This window comes from Leuresthes tenuis, unplaced genomic scaffold, assembly GCF_036924035.1.
Source record: "Leuresthes tenuis unplaced genomic scaffold, fLeuTen1.0.hap1 SCAF_8, whole genome shotgun sequence".
NCBI classification, from domain to species: Eukaryota; Metazoa; Chordata; class Actinopteri; order Atheriniformes; family Atherinopsidae; genus Leuresthes; species Leuresthes tenuis.
Window position 1 is genome coordinate 35476791 of NW_027325362.1, and position 23284 is coordinate 35500074.

Here is a 23284-nt window from a genome sequence, read left to right on the forward strand (position 1 = left end):
ACACTTCCGGTTCTCGGTATCATATGACCTGAGCACTGCTGACATTTATCTTAGTCCGTAGCAGTTAGCAAAGCACATCGAGTAACGTAAGTTTTTTCAGACATTTGGTCGAAAATGGCAACACTGGTGGCAAACAGAGCAATGGATGTCAACGGCTTGGCAGGAGCTGCGAGGACACATACCCAGGCTGTGACTAGGAATTACATCTCTCAACCCAGGCTAAGTATGTTGCTATCGTTAGCTGGCTGCTAGAGCCAGCTGCACCTGAAGCTTCATAGTGGATTACAAGGTTGAGGTGTTGCATTCAGGTATATATACATATTGTTGTTGTTGGAGGATAAGGGGGCCTTTTTAATATGATAGACAGTCAATAAAAGGTTTTTGGAGAACAAGGTGTAGTCGCTATGTGATGTCTTCAGTTGAAATGATGCTTTAATTACCCATAATATTAAAGTCTAAGCCTGTAACGTTACACATATGAAATATAGTATATAACATTATATGGTATTCCGATCAGTCCCTGTATTTCCGTAGAACACGAAGGCATCATACAAAGACGCTGATGTTACCAGGCTATGCAGCAAAATATCTTGAGTCACGATGATGGAAAAACAGCCATGTTTTCGTTTTTAGTTAAATTTGAGCCCTTGACATTTGTTTTATCCATCATATGAAAGTATAATTTGTTTTAAATTCTGCGTTTATTGTAAATTAGTAAACCTTGTGTCATTGGTTTGAAATCTCAGCGCATCTAGCATGCGAGCTGTAGCTTACAGTAGCTACAATTGTTAAATTCGTTTTCATGTTTTATCTATATTTATTGGTATTACGAGGCGTGGTGGGAATTTAAGTAATAAATGAAAGCTGTTATGAGAGTTGTGCGTAATTTTAAGTGTATGTACGACTGTATACAAGCACAATTTAAATGTATAGAGCAGTGGATTAGCTAGCTTTGGTGTCAGCTGACCCTTATTGTAGCTTCACGAGCGAATGCAGCACCGCAGTGGTGTTGTTTTGATGTGATGGGTTGAAACTTAATTTTTAGTATTTGATATACGGGCCCTTGAGCGTCTATGTTGCCACAATGCTACTATTTGGCGTTCTGTTAGTTGATTATTCTAGTTCTGACTTGTGCACGTAGAAGACGTTGACTGGTGACAGATGGATGAGCGATCATGTGACTCCATCACATGAGTTTTGCAGCAAGCCGTTAGAGTACCAGGCTCGAACTTTCTGGTCTGGTGCTAAGGGGAAAATCGTTATTTTCTTTTGATACCGTCTGTCTTCAAGTTTAGTTTTTTATAGTTTATCCAGAATTTTCAGGGAATCAGGAAAATGTTTACCATTAAAGTTGTTACATATTAAAAGACACAGGAGTTTTACACAATTTCAACCAAAAGGCAGAATACAGTAGCAGTCTATTCTGTACTGAAATATCACAGTTAGTGAAGTTTTGTATTTCCAACTGTAAATTTTGATTGGTTTCTTGTTTATAAACATTACTGGATACGTGCACATGCAGGGATAAAACTGCAGTTAAGAGTTCTAATAAACTCCTTTGATGATAATAAGACATTTTTATTTTTTGTAAATTCTTGTAGACTTAATTATGGAATAACTTTGTCATAGAACTCGCTTTCACAGTTCAGTTTTTAGACTTGTGGAAAAATATAAGATGACAGTAGTTCTAAATGATCTTACCTGGTTTTTAACATTGATCTTGTGTTTATGCTCTCATCACAACACCAACAACACGGTGATAATGTTACTTTCACAAAGCTCAAGAAGTAACAAAATGCACGACAGGTTATACTATTAGTCATTTGACAGTTTTTCCTCCACCATGGTAAAAGCTGAAGGAGGGTTATGTTGTTGTCACTGTGTTAAGATGATTTAAAAACAACCTAGCTGAATCAATCCATCCATCCATTTTCTAAACCTGTTTGATCCAAGTCAGGGTCATGGGGGAGGGGGCTGAAGCCTGTCATTGGGCAAGAGGCGAGGTACACCTTGCGATGGACTAGCAATGAAAGATGAATTTCATAAAATTTATTGAAGAACTGAAGAAAGGACAAAAACCCTGCAGCTGGGGATAATTTTCAAACTGTTATGTAGCATTAACCTGGGATGAGAATGTGCTCCCTCAGCACTCTTGTTGTTTTGTTGACATGATCAATGCATGGTCTATGACATGTCATATGATCATTTATAGTCTGTTTAGTGGTAGTATGAATGCAGTCTTAATCACTTTGTCACTCACAATTAGTATGAAGATGACATATTAAAAGTATTCAAAAATAATGGGAAAAGTTGTTTACTTTGTTGATATAATACATTTTTGCATGTCAGGCTAGAAACTAATTTATAAATATTGGGACAGGGATGATTTTGGGTTTGTAATGTAATATTTTTTTCATTTGTAATGTAACTGCAAAAAATACAGTTGCATGTATATGTATATATTTTACTTGGACCACATCTACGTTTTTATTATTACAGCACTGATTCACCATGGCATGGTTTGGATAAAATGTCACAGTATTTATTTCCATCCAGAGTTGCATAAATAACATTTTTAGAGATGATCTTGTAGTGACGATGGAAGAGCCACGCTGCTGTGTAAAATCTTCTCGAACCAAACACCGAACACTAACCGCAGGGCGGCCCTTGCTGTTGTTTTTTTTTTTTTTTAAGAGCTCAGAGTACCTACTTGAGTGTTATTTTGTCATTTATGTTTGTGTATGTTTTTGAAATGTTAAAGGAAATGGTCGAATTTTCCATTAGATATTTTCAAACCTCCAGTTACAAATGTTTTGTCACAGCAGTCCAAAACTCAATACATTAGAGTTATCACAAAAAAGTTCAAAAGATCAAAAGTTGAAAACGGTGGCTTGTGATAGACAAATAACAGGCTATGCCAGTGTGAGTTTATTCTGATTATTTTCAGTCTTATTTATATTTAGGCACTTGCTCTGTATTGTGTGACGGATTGTTATCTTGAAATAGAAAATGGTTGAATGTTGTGTTTATAGGCTTCTGTTGGTTTTATTGCAGCATATGAATTGACTCTTTGATAACTCCTAGTCTGGGATTTGCTTTTATCTGTGTATAATAAAAGATTAGTTTGCTTGAATTAATTGTTGAATTAAGTTGATTACATTTGTAAGCTGTTCTGGTTACAGAGAGTTTCAAAAGCATCTTTTTTTTTTTTGGCATTTTGTTGAGGAAGCCTGTTGTTAAACCTCTACTGTGACTTTGACTCAGATTTTGCACAAAGCCTGAGCCGTAAAGGTGATAGTTTTTTTTTTTTTTTTTTTTCTTTTTTCTTTTTGCAAGTGTCAGAGAGGTAAGCTTGGACTAAAAGCCTCTCAGCAAACGGGAAGGAAATGACTTAATGGAGCTCAGGCCATTGGAGAAATAAGCAGAGTGCATGCAACATGTGATAAAACCTTTGTCCTAAAAACATCTAACCACCCAGTTCTCTAATTTTGTTGTTGCAGAGTAGTTCACCTTTTTTTAAAATTTTTTTTTTATCAAATTCATTATCAAAAAGCAGTGGTCCATCCTGATGAGGCAACAATTTAGAGGCAAATAATAATCTCAGGGAACTACTGTTAAAAAAAATAAAGAAAAAAAAACGTTTGATGAGCTTCTCTAACATTTCATATGCTACGTTTAACTTATGTGTTACACTCTGCTGGTAGCTTGTGTTTTTCCCCCTTTTTTATTTACGGCTTTTCTAGGAAAGAAACATTTACAGCAGGCAAGTTACAGGTGAAGTTGGACAGACTTTGAACCAAAAAAACATAGATATAATTTTTGTAATTTTACGTGTTTGGCCTTGTTTGATCTACTGCAGAAAAATTGTTGAAGTCACGTGATATGCGTTTTGACCATTTCATTATAAAATTCACTTCTATTTTGATAGGTCTGTGACTCTGATTCTATGTCAAACTATATTAACAATCTAACAACTGATATTAGGAATATCACTTTCTGTCATTTAACACACACCCGTCGCTACTTTCTTCAAGGAAGTGGTTAATTAGTCTTTTCAATGGAATCCTATGAGTTAGCCAGGTTCCTAACCGAGCGTATTGAAAAATGTCTTAATGACATCCAAGATAATAGTTGGTTGATATCTCTTCATTGGAAATTAGAAGAGTGTCAGTACATCTATGAATAGCCGCATTCAGACAGAGACATTCTAAGAAAGCAATTCTAAAAACTGTCCACGTTGAATTTCATTATAAGAACTGCCCTTCCCCAGGGGAACTGTTTCATTTTGCATTCGCACATAAGTCGGGTACCTTGACAGGGACTGATGGGACGCAACCGTCTGCGACAGACGTGTTACTTTAGCGCCACACTGAACAACAAAACAGAACCCGTGAAAAGTAAGGAGAGAAGAAAACAACACCACCAAGAAGCTAATATGGAGAGCGAGGAGGCCACCGTATTCGTGGTCTGCATGAAGGTGATATTAATCATGGACGATCACATCAGGCGTCTAAGATGGAGGCTGGAAGAGCGCACAGCGAGAGTCAGGAGACGAAGAATCCAGCAGCGGGCGATACTTCTTCGTTTCGTGGAGGAAAGAAGGAGAGCAGAGCGCCGTAGACAAAGGAGACAACGTGTAAGTTTAACTTATTAAACATGCGCCGGTTGTGTCCGTGTCGTTTGAGTAAACGTTTCAGACAAGGGGCGGAGCTACCAACCACCAAACACCTACGTCATATGTGTTCCTATGGAACCCAGAAAAGACCCTGCCTCGGAGAAGGAGCTAAAATGATTCTAGGAACTGAGGGCCATGGTCCCTAGTTCCTGTATGTCCGAATGCGCGAAAAAATGGCCCTATTCCTGAAAAGGTTATAGTAACTGCAAAAGGTGGGAATGCGCCTAATATCTTCATTATCGTAGGATACGGTCAATCGTCCTCTAATTGTTAGGACGTCCCACAATTCCTTGTCGTTGCAACATTATTTGCCCCCTTGCATGTTAACTGGGAAATGTTACCCGACTTATTTTCAGTGATTTTCTTGGCTTGGCTGCAACTCTCCACACCCCTGTTACACCTGTCACACTCACAGAGGGTAGCCAAACACCTGCCGACTTGTATAGGTGTTTCAGCTGCTATAGGGTAGAGAAATGAGTCAAATTTGTGTTTCAGCAAGTTTGTGACACCAGAGATCAGCAGGGCCATGCCCCCTCCTTTGCCTCCCAACCAGTTCACATTACACCCAACCTCGATGTTTATAGCTGAGTATGAGGTGGCTAGGATGAAAGTCAGTCTCTCCAGATCCGAGGCCATGGTTCTCGGCTGGAAAAGGTGGAGTGTTCCTGTTGGTCCTAATGAGTTCCTTTTCTCAAGTGGAGCCATTAAAGTATCTTGGTATCCTATTCAAGAGTCGGTGGGTTTACATAATGAGATTAACTCGATTATAGCTATAGTTGGGTTATGCTTCTTATCTGAGGGTATTTATCCTTTGTTACATGGCGGTGAATGTATCGAATCACTGGCACAAAGCATGCAATACCACAGTAGATAAGTGGCGCTGTACCCATTTCAACTATCGCTAATAGAGCCACTTCCTGTTGACGTCTTCACCACCACCAACAAAAAAACTAAGGCATTCGAGAAAGATGGCGAACAAAGAGAAAGATGAAGCTGCGTCCCTCTACATTTGTGATGAACATGGTTATGGCATAAACGTGATGCACAACGGTCCATTCTCCATCGCGTGGTTTGTTTGTTTCTGACGGTGGCGACAACAACAGGAATATCGTCTCCTTCGACTTCTGGGTGACGATCGCGGGAAAAAATCTTGAGCATGCAGAGAACGCTCGATCCTATCCACTGTCGTCTCCAGGCACGATAAGTGGGCAATCGGATCGAGTTATCCCGGGGTCTTAATTCGATCGCAAGTAATCCGATTCGATTTCTTGTCGGATTAAGCTTGTTACATGAGCTGAATAACTCAATCTTATTGTAATTTAGCCATTAAACCGATCCGATTGCCCGCATATGACCGCACTGAGTGATGGCAAGTTTGAACGAGATATTGATATATGGATTGGGGCTCCGTTAGCACTAGTGAAGGTGCTGCTCCGATCTGTTGTGGTGACGAGGGAGCTAAACCAAATGGCAGAGCTTTCCATTTACTTAAAAGAAAAGCAAAACAGAAGCAGTATGCTTGGGGTCATTGTCCTTGTCCATTGGTCGACTTGAAATCGTCAATTGCGATTATGGATTATAGTCCTTAGAATATAATCTGCACGTAGATTGCCACATTTGGTCAAATTTACTTCACTCAACCGTCCACATAACATTCACACGTAAATCTGACTGAATTGTCATGATGACATGTTCCTATTGAGAAATGTAGCTAAAATCATTATTGAAAATAAAATTCAAGCAGGTTCATGGCCCTGTATTGTACTTGCCCTTTTACCTGATGTATGTTAAATGTGAATACATCAAGAGGTTTCTGAGAGGCTGAGTCCTCACCACAGCAAGCTCATGTCCTGCTCAACTCCCCAGGCTATTTACTAACCATCACTCCCCCTTTTTCTTCCTGTTTCCCCTAATTTTTTGGGCAGCGAGCTGAAAAAAATCTTCAAAAGGGGAAAAAAAAGGTTGTCCATAACTCTTGATCAAAATGGGACACCACACTTTCAATATGAGAGACACAAACTACAGCAGTTTGTGTACCTTTACACACATATTAGTGGAGATGGAATGTATCCTCTGTTAGACTCTTGAACTGTAGATTACAGTTAGTATTTTGCTATACTATAACTTGCTATATTATTTTAGATTACAAACCATAGCCTGACTTCAAAATGCAGGAAATCTCAAAGACTTTGCTTAGTATGGCCAGTTGCCAGGCATCAGTCTATAAGATCACTGTGTTAAGGTGATTTTCACTACTGTATTGATTTGATGGAACTCTGAGAGAAGCTATTGAAGAGCCATGCTGAACAGAGCAGGAAAATAAACAAATAAAGAGATTTTGCATCAGAACTATTTTTTTTTCCTTTAAAGAGGCCTTTGTCTCTCTCATGTCAAATGCGACAAAAGCTATTAGCCCATGAAATGGCTTGTCTTTGTTTTAGTGGTGCATTCTGTCATTTAGTGCTATGAAAAGACAAGGAGCAAGGCACTATACTTCTTTGTGAAGATTTAATTATTGGTAATAATGTAGTCACGATAAACAAATGCCTCATCTGTCACTATGAAAGTAATTTCTATAAAATCAATGTTATTTTTGAAACACTTCTATAATCCACATACTAATTAGGCTTAAGCAGCTAGCTTGTCACTTGAAAAAAAAGGCTCCCGTGGGTGTTTGCCTTTCTTTTCATGAAAAGACATTTAAAATGTAGGCTAAGGATTTGACACAATTTATGTCTGTTGAGTGAAGAGAAACCAAAACTTGTGAATGGGTCACGAGTTTCACAGACTGCTCGCATTAAGTTCCTGACATTCTTCATCACTGTGATTGGTGGGTCATTTTACATTTTGGAGAAGTAAGAGTATGTTGTGTAACACAAGTAATTCCCAGTTGAAGTGTTTAACTTTACTCTGATTCTGGGCTCTTGACTGAAGAATAATGCTACTGTTAATTGATTCCTTCAGCAAAACTGATCTGAGACTGATGTAGGGAAATGTCTGTCTGGTTCAGCCTGGTTGTTCCTGATTAATAATTTAGCAACAGTACACATGTGTTAATTGGTCTTTATCTTTGATTTTTCTTTTGTAATGCATCACAGTCTCGTGATTCTTTGAAGTTGAACTATTGTTTTATTTATCTGACATTATTTTGCATTTATAAGTCAAAGCGATGTATTTTTTGACACATATGAAGTTCTGGTGTCTTTATTTTGTGGTCTAAACTGACTTGCAAAACAAATGTATATCATGGAAAATAAGAATATCGGGACATTTTGAACGTTCGACTTACAATTTTTTGTAATGTATTCATATATATGTCAAATTATTTGAAAAGATGGGAATCTCCCTCATGAGGTCATGGCTCAAATAAAAGTACAAAGATAAGTATGGGATTTTCTGGTTAAATTTATTTTTCTTCCCTTGGGAATTCTTTTAAAATTTTCCACGTCAGTTTACAGATTAATAGCAAAAGCAGTGTTTAAAGTAGGGCTGCAACTAACGACTATTTTGATAGTCGACTCGTCATCAATTATTGAAACGATTAATCGACAAATAAGTTAATTACTAATTAAAACGATCTAATACTGAAAGGATACATTCAAGCCATATTTTATCTTGACTTTTAACATTAACTGAAAATGCAAGAAGAGTGCGGTTGTAATGCACCAACAGTCAAATCAATATTAAAAAGTGACCATGTGAAAAAGAATATAGCGTGGTTGTAACTTTGGACTGGGAAGTTGAATGATACAATTTTAATGTTGCACTCCCGTGATACGTGAGGTCGGCTTTACAAAATTTGCAGGTAATCTTTTTTTCTGGGTGTCGAGGGTGAAATGCTCCCAGACCCTGGACACTTTTGGATGAGAGGACGATGATTCAACCGCAGCCATTTCACTGTTTATACAGGTCACCTCCCGCTATTATTTAACGTAACACGCATGCATCTCTAAGCAGAGATGGGCAGGAAGTGAGATGACTCACTCTGTATGAAAAATTATGTTCAGCGTGAAAAAGACGTGTGATGACTTAACCGACAATTATCGACAATTAAATACGTCGCCGACTAATTATGTTATCGATTTTCATTATCATTGCACCCTTAGTTAAAAGGAACTGGAATACATTACAAATCTGCCATCAAAGATAATTGGGATTTTCAATCAGCAGTTCTTGCCCATTACTGTATTGGAACATAAAAATACCAATTTGAATTGTCCAGAACAATTGTATCCATAGAATGGGAAAGATTTGGCTGTTCTTTACAGCTAACAGTATTGTCATTTCTTTGCCATGCTAAGTTCATTATGATCAGTTTTTCCCAAAATAAGTGTAATTAAGTTGGGAGTCCTCATTAGTTAGAGTAACTGCATAACCTACGTACCTGTGGGATTAAAATACTGACTCATTTTGTGGTGGTGTCAGAATCAGGAACGGTATCAGTATGTCGAAATAGATAGGTCAAAAGGATGCCAGCTGTAGCTGCTGTTTATGACCCACTCACCTGTGATTTTTTTTTTTTTTTTTTTTTTTTTTTTTTTTTTAAATTTAAAAAAAAAAAAAAGTATTTAAACTTGTCAGCTTATGTTGGAAACACAATGTATCTTTACAGATGGAAGAGAAAATGTTTTGTTACAGCAGTTTGTATCACGGTTTCCAGGAAAGTTGAAGCTGTGGTGTCTGCAGTTTGGATTGTTTCCTAGGTTGATGTGGCCGCTGTCTGTGTATGAGATTACATTATCTGTTGCAGAAAAAATGGCAATATTAGTTAGCCTTCACATTACGAAGTGGCTAGATGTTCCTAGATGTTTAAGTACTGTGTCACTGTATGGGAAACGCATACTCCAGCTCCCATTATCTAGTCTTGTAGAGGAGTTTAAATGTGTATATATATATATATTTTTTTTTATTAACCTTTATTTATACAGGTAAAATCTCATTGAGACCCAGTGTCTCATTTACAAGAGAGACCTGTTCTGGATAGGAGGCAGCAAAACACAAAGTTACAGACTAACTGAACGTACAAAACAAAACATGAAACATAGGATAACTAATACAAGCTATAAAAAAAAAAAAAGTATTAAAGTCAGGACAGAGCTTCTGTTAACCTAACCAAGGGGAGGAAATGGAATCCAACAATGGCAGAAGCAACTCTTAGACATAAAGACATTGTGGGAAATGTTCAAATAGGCCGGGGAGGCTTGGGGCTTGGCCCAGGCAAACCGGTGTGGAGTAGAGCAGGTTCCAAGGAGAAGGGAATGCGAGTTGTTGAGCAGGTTAGTAAACAAGAGGAAATGTTAAGGGGTACAAAGACAGTGGCTCAGGCTAAGCAGGGACATTGATTGAATTGGAAGGTGTAGAGAAGAAAAAGCTTACTTGGAAAGAGCTGTGGAGTATGGAGGAAAGTAGTATTTGTTGTTTGATGGGGGCAACATATAGGGCTGGGTATCGAACTTCGGTTCTTTTAAGGCACTGACCGAAATGCTTCGGTAGTACAGAGTATCAAAACATGCCTTGTCTTTCGGTGCCAAGTTTTGCTACCCAGAGATTAATCACATGATCAAGAACTGATCATGCTTCCCTCGATTGGCTGTATTAACGTTACACTTTGCAGCATGCAGGAAAATGTGGTTACGCCCACATATAGGGTTCACGTGTATCTGCGTTGGGAACTGTAATTGTGTGTGTGTGTTGCCCAACCAGTTAAACAATGCCAAGCGTGGCTCCATTTCACCAAGATTGAAGCCAATAGTGTGCGATGCAATATATAACAAAAAGTCATCGCTGCTAAGGCCAGCAACACGACTAATTTAATTAATTATTTGACCGTGCACAAAATCAATTTAAGAGCAGAAAGTTGCTCCGTGTTTGACTGGAGAAAAAGGTCGGACCGCAACCATCCTCCTCTCAGCATTCTCGTCAGCCTGTGGACGTTACAGAGCCCGAGCGGAATAATTCAAAATCTCCACCACTAGTCTCGTTAAAATCCCACACACTGCACCGTCCTCGGTGCTCTTAGATGAAGCCAAGTAGATTAATGTTCACGGAAATCCAGCAGTAATCTCACTGTTATTGCAACTTAATACGTGCAGAAAGCAGACATGTTGATTTTTCTGAAGAAAAACTGCTAAGTGAAAAGTATCCTCAGTATGTAGGATAGTATTAGACACTGACCTGTCACCTGTTTACAACTGTTTTGCACTGGAAATTATTTGTTATTAATTTTTTCTGTAAGGAAACTGCTTGGATTGGAAAAATAGATAGACGACTTTATTAATGCCTTTGGGAGGTTCCCTCCGGGAAATTGAAATACTGAGCTGAAAAATAAAACTGAAGATTTGTACAGTTATGTGTAATGTAATTTCCTTTTTGTTAGAATTGATATTATAAAATTGGTATTGAAAAAAGTATTGTTCAGGAACCGGTATCGAAATGAAGGTATCGGTATTGGTACCGGTATCGAAAAATTTTGATTAATACCCAGCCCTAGCAACATATGATGTATTGCCAACTCCCCAGAACCAGTAACTAAATGGAGATGGTAAATGGAGACTCTTTATGTTGAGCTACTGCAACTCTAAGGCATATTTTGTCAGGTTGTAAGATTAGTCTGTCACAAGGCCCGTATATGTAGCGACATAACCAAGTATTAAGAAGTTTAGCTGCAGGTATTGAAGATAAATGAAGGCAGGTAAATTTAGGAGGGTCTAAGACCAAGAGAGTGGCAATTCAGTTTGTTCAAGAGGGGAAGAAAGTTAATAAGACAATAAGGAGGCAAGGCAGCTTAGAGGATGCTTGTGATTGGGAGATACAGGTAGATTTAGGAGGAAAGCTTGTTGTTCCCCAGGAAATAGCCTCTACAAACCTATGGCCTTATATAGTCTTGTGGTCTAGGAGTAGAATAAGAGTCTATTTCATAGAGCTGACTGTTCCTTGGGAGGACTTTGTAGTAGAAGCATATGAAAGGAAAAAGCTTAGATATGTGGAGATGGGGGCAGAAGCAGAGCAGCGAGGATGGAAAGTTAGAATATGTCCAGTTGAAGTAGGATGTAGAGGATTTGTTGCAAAGTCTGTCTCATTGTTGGGGGAGTTGGGTGTAAGTGGACAGAGTGTGAGGAAAATAGTGAAGGAAATGTCAGATGAGGCAGTAAGGGCCAGTCAGTGGATTTGGATTAGAAGAAGCAATAGTAGCTGGGGGCCCAGCAGGGGGAGCACTTAGGGTAAACAGACTCTTGGGAGAAGCAAGGAAGAAATCCAGGATGTATTTAAGTGGAGGGTGTGGCCCATGTGAGCCTTTTGAAACCAGGCGGCCATTAGAGGTGAGTTCGCCTTTATGGCCTTGTATTTGCTGGCATTCTTAGTGATTGTAGGACTGTTTAGGTGAGTTTGTCTGCTGAACCTGCTTGTGTGCCTTGACCTGCTTCCACCTCTGGCACCCTCTTTACTTTCATTACTCCCTACCCGAACCAGAGTTTGTATCCCCACCCCACTATGACTGGTGTGCAGTTGGTGAGAGGCTGGGGTAGCTTGTGGTTGTGGGAAAAAAAAAAGATGCTTACTTGTGGTGTGAGGAGCAGTGATCGCTTGCATTAGGGGACTATACAGTGAGCTCAACAGAAAAAACTTTCGGACGCTACTCTTGGCGTCAGTAATTATATCATCGCTGTCGCACAATTAAAACGTACTACATTAATGTCGTCTCACACAATACTTGTTCATTTACTACTGCATTTTTGTTAAATTAGAGGCTTTTGATTACGGTCCTGTAATTTTTATTTCGTAAATTTGTTCACTATTTTACTGGCTTTAGTAACAGCAAGTTACAGTGTAACCTACTGGAATGTTTAATTATATACTGTACATTTTACACTTTTTTTTTTTTTCAATGAATGTAGGAAGCCATTCAAATCACCTTGTTTTGAAATGTGTAATAATATAAACAATAGAATAAACCGACTTCGTGACTGTTGTCCAGCTCCACAACTCATGAATTTGCCTGGCGTCTGTCATCCAACAGCTAACTATGTGCAATTCACGGGGAAAAAAAACAACTTCTACTCACTCCCAACCAGCTGCGGAGGCGAAACGTTGCATGATGGGATATCTTACTCCAGTTAATGACCATCGGATGTTCACTACATTTCGCGGTGCAGCCATGCGTGTCGATGAAGTCGTCCCAGTAGAGATGTGTGTAGAATTCCCTCCGTTAGCTCTCCTTTAGCTGCAAGTAGCCACATAACAGTAGCTATGTGCTAACAGAGCAATTGTACGCGTTCGTTCATTCATTCGGCTTAAAATATTGGTGAAATAAAGACACAATGCCTTATTTGGAGGCTGTATTGTCTATGCCCTACTCTCTCCCGTTATATGGACATATACGCGGATCTCGAGTTATCTAAATATCTTCCGAAGGACGCCGACTTTCGCCAAACTGTTCTCGGTGAGTAGATGAACGTATTTCATGCCAGAAATGAGGTCAAGGTTTAAAAATACCGGAATTTCCCTTTTAATAATCACTAAACATTCGGACACCACTACAAAATGGTGTGGTCACTATATAATGCACTACATAGTGGTTAGGGAGTGATTTTGGACACAGCCACTGTCTAGCCTCCTGGAGGTATCATGGGCCCAACTAGACGAAAAATTGATGGAAGGAGGTTCCCACCTGATGACCCCAATGACATGTTGGTCAGCACTGCTCAATGGTCTATATAGGGATTATAGGGATCAGGAGGTTCTTCATTAGGTACTGAGCCAGTATTAGAAGGTTAATTGTGGAATTTAGGGAATTATTCACTGAGTCTGGTCCACTTTTTTTTTTTTTTTTTTTCTTGTGTTTACTTTGAATATTTGCCAGCTGGCTTTCCTTAAAGAGGCTAGAGAAATCTTAAATTAAACAAAGTAATTATTATTCATCACAGGTGAAGTATGGCAGTGCTGGACTCGGAGTGACAGAGCTCTCGCAGGAAATCTGTCAGCCCGAGCCCCAATATCTGGAAATAGTTCATATTTATTTTCTTCACCTTTATATCACAGAGGTTGTACTTACACGCGACAGAGTATAATTGGCCAGTTATTAGTGACATGAGCAGACCAACCACCGTCCTCGTGTTCTTTGGATGTGATAAACAACGTTTGTTGTTTTGGGTGCGTATCTAATGTAACAGACCTATCTGACAAGATGTAGAAGCTTCATCTGTCCCAGTTATTTAGTCCAGTTATGCTATTTTAATGTCTTAGACCATTCAAGTACATACATTTCGTAGTATGAGAAGAGTGGGAAAAGTACAAGATAGGAACATAGGTTATTTAGAGAAATAAAGAATATGAATACACGATATCTAAGAACAATTTTAACAAGGCTATCTTATCATGGTGCTAGCTACCTCAAATGTGATGCTGTTTTTTTGCCTCCTGCTAGACAGTTTTTGTAGTCATACCCAAGTAACATACATTTTCTGAGGTTTATCATAATTTGGGTGTGTGTTAGTGGGGGTGAGGGCTGGTAGGTTTTGGGCAGTTTGCGTTCCCATGACCGATAGGACTGTGGGAATGCCTTGAAGTAGAGGAGGAGATGTGATTGTGGGGCTATACATCACAGCAGCTACTGCTTTGTAGCGTTCATTGATTGTCAGAATGATGATGCGCTCCCATTTCCATCCCAACTTCAAATCTCCCCTCCTCCCTTTGAGCCCCCCTCTTTCAACTGGGAAATTGAATTGTGTTGGAATGCTCTGTGCTTCTTTTCTTTGGCACTTGAATGGGCTCTTTAGTATTTCACACCAAGGTGTCCTTCAGCGTGTGAGGTCAGGCTACCAAAACAGCTTCTAGTGGCAGATTAGGACCAATTAACATCTTTGTACACAAAGGGCTCTGGCAGCTGAACAGGCTGCAGGGTGACCCACACTGCTGTTGCATGCCAAGCCAGGGAACTGCTGCACTTGAGCTGAAGTAGCAAAAGAGGGGTGGGGAAAGTTTTCCAAACCTAATGGGAAATGTTGCTCCTTCGCACCTCATGAACATATAGCCCTTTGAGCAATCGTTACCTTGTGAAATTAGAGAGCAAACCATGCACTTAATTGTCACTTTGTATATAAGAGGTTACCCTGAACTGTCCTGCCCCCCCCCCCCCCTTTCAGTTAAACAAGAGCTAGTTATGTAGGACTAACATTAAGTTCAACCCTGTATCTAAGTAGGTGATTGCTGGAGGTTACCAATATATATTTTTTTACAGAAGTCCAGTCTGAATGTAATAGTTGTTGTATATCTATTCAGTCTACACAGTTTACTTCAGCAGATCCCCTGCCTGAGAATGCTGTTGCCAATAAGATAACAAGAATATTGGTTTTGCTTTGGGACAGGGCTTTTAGGAGCCCATGTAGGAATCCAGTTGAAACATGATATTATCACACAGTATAGCTGTATGACACCACATAGGAAAACGTAAAGATCAACGATAAAGGTTCTGAATAAAATATGCTTTTTTTTTTTGTATATTCTATATACAGTGACGCATCAAAACAGCCAAATATCAACTAATGTATTTGTTGTTTTAATCCTCATTATACACTAGTTTTATTTTTTTGCTTCCTAATTTTGATTGTCAATGACATAATATGGTTATATTTTATTCAGTCGTTTTTGATGCTGCATAAAAAAGGAACTGCTACATTTTGTGCTAGGTAGGCATTGCTTTTTTCAGTGTGGTAAAAGTTTTACTCTTCAGTCAAGATGTTTCACATTGAAATAATACAGCATATTACTCCATTTTTTTTTTTGACTGAATCTGAATTTAGGATTTAGTGGTTTTATTTGATAGGTAGGCATTTGTACCTTGCTGAAAGTTCTCAATCTTGGTGATACACCTATGCTTTGTAATTTAATGCAAGCTAATACAAATGTTCTGCCATTTACCTTTTAACTGAGGTTGACATTTTTAGTTTTTGTGTACCCTTTTAAAATATTTGATTTATATTATTTAGTTAGTTAACGAGCTTATAGCATATGGTGAGCTCATAATATAGTTTACCCCTTAATGTGTGTTTTAAATACTTAAATATTAAACATAGAGTTGCATTATCAGCTTTTTCACAACATTAACAATTTAAAGCTGTACATTTTGTGGGTAATTGTCTATATTTTAAAACCATATTGCACCTTGTGTCTGTGATTTTCCCCTGGCTTTTATCATCCTACTTGAGCCATCTTTTAGTATGCCCCTTCAGCTGCCTCTGCCCTGCCAGTCCCATGGCTACAACCCATCACAACACAATACTTACTCACACACTCAGGCAGAGAAGGTCTATCTGACTTATAGGGGGTGAACTGCAGGTGTGTGGGGGACATGGCTGCAATACTGTAGCACATTGACAGGTTATTTTTTTGGCCTGTGACTAATTGGTGGTATAGTGGATACACCCCACTAAGCTTTAGAGTTTTATGTTCGTACCAGTCTGCTCTAATTTCCCTGTGCCTTTGATGTCAGCCCCAGGACTGATGGTTCTCAACATAAAGAGAAACACCAGATCAGTATAGAAAGCTCAGTGTAGTAGTGCCACCATGTTTAAATCCCCACCACTACCTTTCTTTTGTCTCATGTTTTTTCTTGTTGTTAAACCTCATTTTCTGTACATCTGTAGAGGAGGGGGGCCACAGTTACAAAGTCTTGGCAAACCATCCTGGCTTTAGGTAGCTGTGTTGCTCTGTGAGTCTCTTCTGAAACTCTTTTTCTGCTCTTGTGCTTTGTGGGCACTTTTTTTTTTTTTTAAAGAATGCATCTTATGAAAATTATTATTTTTTTTTCAATCTAAAGTCACTGCCACTCAGACCTCAACCCTGTCACTTCCTGTCACTTTGTCTGGGCCCAGACTAAATGTGCCATTGAGTGGGTTCTTTAGGTTTGAAGTCTGTCACAACTCAGCTACAACTCCCAACTTCAGGTTCACCTGTAGTTCGTGCCACATGCTGTTTGAAAGTTGAAACTCTTTTGCTTGTGTGTTTATCTTTTTATTAACAGATAATTTTCATCAGCAGCCAATTGTTTACTTAGAGTAATACTAGAGAATTTGTCAAATGTTTTGCTCTTTGGCTCCCCCTGAAGTTCCAGGATTGAACATCACTGTCATCACAACAAATCTCAGTGTGAGCCCTGTAAATGTATAGCCATACAAATAAATTTGTCTCATGTTGACGAGGCCACAAAAATGGCAAGCGAAAACGATGTGGTACCCTGAGACACCGCAGCGTCAGGGCACTCTGTGGCCATTGCAGGCCTGGAAATTTGCATAACAAAAGTCAGTGTACCTCAAAAGGAATCAGAAGCACATAGTTTTATGGTTCACAGATTTCTCTAGTGTTGCACACAACAGGAAACTTGCTGATAATGCTCTTCCTGTAGTCAACTAACATATCTGAATTCAAGTCATTATTCTTTCGTTTTTTTCCAAGTTGAAATTGTATACGTTCTTTGAATACACTGCCCCCCCCCCATTTGAAACACAAACTTCGTTTATAAGTGGCATAACTTATGGCAGTAACGCCTCTTAACATAAACCACTAGATGATCAAACTGAGCTACCTGTCAGCCCCTTATGTTATGTCAGCCTTGTTGCAGTGTTGTAACAGGGTTCACCGTGGATTTCAGAAGCTTTTATATACCAGCTATACCAGTTATTGATCCTAAGCTGACCTTAGAAATGAGTGTGCATGGTTGTTTGGTGGTGTACTCTGCCTTTTGCCTGATGGCAGCTGGGAAAGGCTCCAGCCCCCCCAACACTTTGATTCTTGTCACACAACTGTTAACATTGGTGAAAAGAAGGAAAGACACGTGCACTTGAAGCTTTGCTCATAAATGACTGCATACTCATGGTAATGGTATTATTTTTTTGTTTTGTTGTAAGGATTTCCACACAGAAGTTTTTGACAGCTGCACTTTTTACCTTTGCATGTTTCTCTTGTTGGAACATCATCAGCGTCTAAGTCCACAGTGCCAGATATATTGTACCATAACTGTTGAAGAGAAGCAAGTTTTCTTGCATATCGGCAAACCGCTCCATGCATTACTGCCACCTTGTCGTAGTAGGAAGGCTTCTTTACCACCTGCTCATGAAAAGAAAATGGCTCAATATAAAGACAATAGTCGCACAATGTATTTGAGTTCTTAGTTTTAATCATTATTCAAACATTGGAAAATCATTGCCTGTCCCTAATAGCAGAGATGACTGTACAACAAGTCTTTTAGGCTGGAGTATTCTGCCATACAGAGTTTCAGTCTTATAGCAACATTTTCCTTCGGCACACTAAAAAATTACATAAAAAATAGTGAAACATTTTTTTTCTCTTCCCACAAAAGTCAGGATGTAATTTAACTTAATCACTATTAATACAGAACAGAAGTGTACACAAGGCAACGCTGGACAGAAAAACTTTCTTTTAAAAGGATGAAACCTCCAGCAGAAACGGACTCAGAAAGTGCGGTCATCTGCCTCAACCAGCTGGAGTTTGAGAGGACAGGAAAGAGTGGTCAGTAAGCACCATAACCAGGCCAGGGATGCCTGTCAGGAACGTGTTAACTAAGGCATGTTTAGGGTCATTTGAATCATCCATAAGTATAAACTTTACCAAAAAGGAAAGTTTTAAGCCTAATCCTAAAAGTAGAGAGGGTTTCTGCTTCCTGAAGCCAAACTGGCAGCTGGTTCCACAGAGAGGGGCCTGATAACTGAAGGCTCTGCCTCCCATTCTGCTTTTAGAAACTCTGGGAACAACAAGTAAACCTGCAGTTTGGGAGTGAAGTGCTCTGTTTGGAAAATATCTATGAGATCTTTAAGATATGATGGAGTTTTATATGTAAAAAGAAGAATTTCAATTCTAATCTGGATTTTCGGGGAACGAATGAAAACAAGCTTAAATTGGAGAAATGGTATCTCTCCAGCGACCTGCTTAACTAATTCCCATCAGAACTCTCACTAGAGCATTTTGGATCAGCCGAAAGGCTTTTTGGAGAATTATTGGGATAATGAATATGAATATGACCTCATGCTGCCTAATGCAGTTTCTTTAGTCCCAAGAACATGTTCAGACCTCTGTAATAGAATGATGGGAGTGATCGCATCAAATACAACACTGATCCAAGTTGGTAACTTTCACCAGTTCTGTTTCTGTGCCATTATGTGTCCTAAATTCCGACTAAAACTTTTCTGATTGTTTCTGTGCATATGATTGCAAAGTTGAGCTGCAAAATGATATTACTTTTTTTTTTAATGTACCTAAAATGGCTGAATTAGACTTCCTTGCTCCAAGGCACAAATAAAAACATCCCACACCTCATAAAAGTGTTTAACATGGACGGGTAATTCACAAGTTCCAGATAGAGGGGGATCAGCCCCCCATTCGTGTGTGTGAAAGGTCACCTCTTATGATTATTAACAGTCTAGATTGTAGGTATTCACTCCAGTTAGGACTGATGACTTTTAGCTGTTAAAGAAAATGGGAATATTGTCCACATTGCATTTTATTGTCTCGACTCCTCAATTAATGTATTTCTCCTGTGTTTCAGCCTACTCTACTGTGTCGGGTGTAAATGGACCTTTGGTCATCCTGGATAATGTGAAGGTGAGAGCTTGAAGAGGTTCTCTATTCCAACTTCTATATGCCTAAATTAGTTCTCAGACTGCTTCTATTGATTATTCGATGTAAATCTGTCACTTGGCACACCACAGAAGTTCGTGTAAATCAATTTTGTGTTTGCTGGTATGCTCTGTTTTTTACACTTATCTAAAAGTGTTAAAACATTTTTTTTTAACTAGTTCCCCCGATATGCTGAAATTGTTCATTTGACCCTGCCGGATGGCACCAAGAGGAGTGGGCAGGTCCTGGAAGTGATTGGCAGCAAAGCAGTTGTTCAGGTAAGAAACAGAAGCTCCAGGCTGACTGTTTGGAACCTGCACATATCATCTTACTGTCTCACAGCCATAAACAGAATCAGAACTCTGAACCTACTGCTTTCTTTGTCTTTTGTTATAATTATCTACTTTTCTTTTACTGTAGTTGTTGACTGCTTATTATGTTCTGCGCTACAGTTGGATATTTGACACCTCAGTAGAACGTTATCTCATACCTTCAGCAGTTAACAGACAGATGAGTAAATGCCTCTGCCTTTTATAACTTTGACCCAGACTGGAATATCTCAACAATTAACAGAGTACTTTCATTTGGTTCAGCATTCCTGTTTACGACTGTGGAATGTGTCTTCAAGAACTTTAAAAAAAAAAAAATGTTTTAATTCATCAATTCATGTCTGCTTAGACTGGCCACTTTTTTTTCTCTGAAAGTCAAAATGACTTATTAGTCACATGGGTTAAATGTTTGCAGCATTTGACCTTAGACATCTACTTTTTTTTTTTTAAAAAGGAAAACTGCAAAAAAAGATACCTCTTGAGTGAACTGAAAACATTTGTTTCGCAAGGCTTTTTGAATGCAATATTTCATAGGTGTATAAAAAACATCTGTAAAAAGGAAAACATCTGAGGGGTGAGCCAGAGGGAGTTATTAAAAAGGGCCATTTTATTAAAAACATACATGACCGGGATTTAATTTGTTATTTTACTTTTGAAGTGATGTTTTTCTTATCAAGTGTTACAAATCTAATTACATTGAAAAACAGCGTTTTCATTCATAGACTTGAGATTGCACCTCTATATTGGCTATCAATATCAAAGAATGAAACTAAATGACTTCAAACTCACTTTGAAAACTCATGCTCTAATCTGCATTTTAATTAATAACATTTTTTTCTAGTTTATGCTTTAACATATATGTACTACTTCTGTGAGTGAGTGAGTGGGAAGAGGAACTGTGGCGAATGGATATATTTATCTTTTATTGTCTGTGTTAATTCAGGTGTTTGAGGGCACATCAGGAATTGATGCAAAGAAAACAGCCTGCGAGTTCACCGGTGATATTCTTCGTACCCCGGTGTCTGAGGACATGCTGGGTATGATCAGCCAGTAAACGGGACGTGTCCTTATTTACTCACTGAAGAGTGATGCAAATAAAACGTCTGACTCCACAGTTTAGGCTTAGTTTGTAGTTGCAGATTTGTCCTTTCACAATCTATTTAATAACATTTCAAAGCCCTTTGAGTTAAAATAAATCCCTGTCTGTGCTAATTTCACTTGAATTTTTAGTCTGCTTAGTAGACTGTACAAAAACTAAAAAACTGAATGTTCTTGAATGTCTCATTAATGTGATTATCTCAGTACAACACAAGGTCAAATAGATTTGAGTACAAGCAGAAACTAAACTTGCGTTTGTTTTTTAAGTATCATTAATTAAATGTCCCTGAATTTATAATCATTTGTACTTGAGAGCCATCAGTGAGAGCCATCACAGCTGTGCTTACAGTATCACTTAAGGGTCTGACAGAAAACAGAATAGATCAGATTTAATGAGTTTTATCAACTGAATTTATTTTACTAACATTTTTAGTTATTATCCTTGAATTTAGCTTCCACATAAATCAGATATTTGTCCCATAAAGACTCTATTTTGCTTGGCTTAAAGAAGACAATCCTTCTTTCAGGGCGTGTGTTCAACGGATCAGGCAAACCCATCGACCGTGGACCCACTGTTCTGGCTGAGGATTACTTGGACATCATGGGTACACCCTCTTTAACCCTTTTGTTCTTTCTCATGTTTTGTTGGATATTTTCTATGTATTCACATATCTAATGTGGCTGCAGTCCTTGAACATTTATGAAATTATTCCAGATCATGAGAGCATGGAGAAAGATTAACAGAAAGTTATTTTTACTGACTCTGAGCAGTATTTACTAACTAAAATGTAAACTATGCCCAGAATAGTTTTGAATTGAGGGCCAGATGATCCAACTGTAAGTTTGCTAAAAGCTTGTTTGTGTTCTTTGCAGGTCAACCAATTAATCCTCAATGTCGTATCTACCCTGAGGAGATGATCCAGACTGGCATTTCAGCCATTGACGGCATGAACAGCATCGCCAGAGGACAGAAGATACCAATTTTTTCTGCTGCCGGATTACCCCACAATGAGGTGAGTCTGTCACATTATCCCAATGTCATTAAGGCAATATCTCAAGAACGCCTCTGTATAGTTTCATCAGATCAGTTACAGGGACAATTTAGAGTTTAGACCCATGTTTTTGGTTGGTGGGAGGAAGCCGGAGTACCTGGAGAGATCCCACACATGGGGAGACAAACGAGACACGCAACCATCCACGCACACATTTAGAGTTTAGACCCCGTGTATGCGGGGGTTCTCTCCGGGTACTCCGGCTTCCTCCCACCACCCAAAAACAGGGGTCTAAACTCTAAATTGTCCCTAGGAGTGGGTGTGTGCGTGAATGGTTGTTTGTCTGCCCATGTGTGGGATCTGTGTGGGTACTCTGGCTTCCTCTCACCTCCCAATTAGGTCAATCGGTGATACTAAATTAACCTCAGGAGTGAGTATGTCTCGGTGTGATGGACTGGCGACCTGTCCAGGGTGTACTCACCCCTTTATGATTTCGATCTTTAAAAACTGAAGGTAAGAGTAGTTGAGGTTTTCTTTCAGTGGCTGTCTCACAATGGAAAAATTTAACACCAATGAGTCAAGTTACTCGTGAGACTCATTTATTTTCTCCCGTGTCACATGAGAATGGGTTTGCTTTGTATCCAGAGCTTTTTGGTACCTCACTGTGGAACTTAGACACTCAGGTTTTCCACAGGATTAAGGCATTTCTGAGGTTTTTAACATTCCTGAATGTCATTTGATGATAATGTTAATTTAATCTGAAGTCAAACATTTAACAGAACCTCACTGTTATTGTTATTAAAAAAAATAAAAAAAATAAAAAACTCTTACATGTACATAACAGCAACATTAAAAACAGGAAAATCCCTCAGATAAACCACTCATTCCAGGTCTGTTAATGGAACAGATACTTCATGCTTTAAAAGCCGCCTGCATTTCTACTATTTCTCACTGTGCTCCATTTCCATCCCCATTGACTGTTTTTTTCTTTGACACACAGCTTTGTACAATTATCAGCTTTATTGAAGCTGAATAGAAATTAAAATAAGATCCGGCCACATTTGGAGAAGGATTATCAGTTATTTCCAATTTCCAACTAAAGACTTTATTTTTGTTTGTTTTTGTTTGTCACAGCATACAGATTTAAGTTGGACAACTTTGGAAATTCTATCGAGAGGGATGAGGAAAAGAAAAAAACATGAAATTAACAATAGCTGCTGAAACCATTCTATTGTGTTTTGCAAAACAATATTGATTGATTCAGTCTACTGAAATTTCTTGAGTGACAGGCAATGGCTGTTCCTGATGCTCTTAAGTTTGAAAAAAAAAAAAAAGATTTGGAAACCAGACACAGTTGACCTCTATATTCTTCTCTTCACTGCTTCAGTACCCTCCACTTTGGTGTTCAGGGACAAAATGTAATGCTCTTCTTATTGAACAATGGAGAACTCTTTTCAGAAGGAAATAGCTCTGTATTTCTTTGTCTATTTTGGGAGATGTTTAATAGCCTAGGAGTAGGTAAAAAGCATCTTCTACAAATCTACTTTTACATCTAACTAGGC

General features: G+C 38.7%; 1 protein-coding gene across 1 annotated transcript in view; it reads left to right on the forward strand.

The window, feature by feature from the left end:
• atp6v1ba (ATPase, H+ transporting, lysosomal, V1 subunit B, member a) overlaps window positions 1–23284 on the forward strand; it is a 37115-nt gene continuing 13831 nt past the window's right edge. Inside the window, exons 1-6 of the mRNA XM_072391586.1 lie at window positions 1–223; window positions 19233–19288; window positions 19483–19581; window positions 20576–20669; window positions 21258–21335; window positions 21604–21743. Coding sequence (XP_072247687.1) covers window positions 115–223; window positions 19233–19288; window positions 19483–19581; window positions 20576–20669; window positions 21258–21335; window positions 21604–21743 — 576 coding nt within the window. The 5' untranslated portion in view covers window positions 1–114. The remainder of the gene's footprint in view (window positions 224–19232; window positions 19289–19482; window positions 19582–20575; window positions 20670–21257; window positions 21336–21603; window positions 21744–23284) is intronic.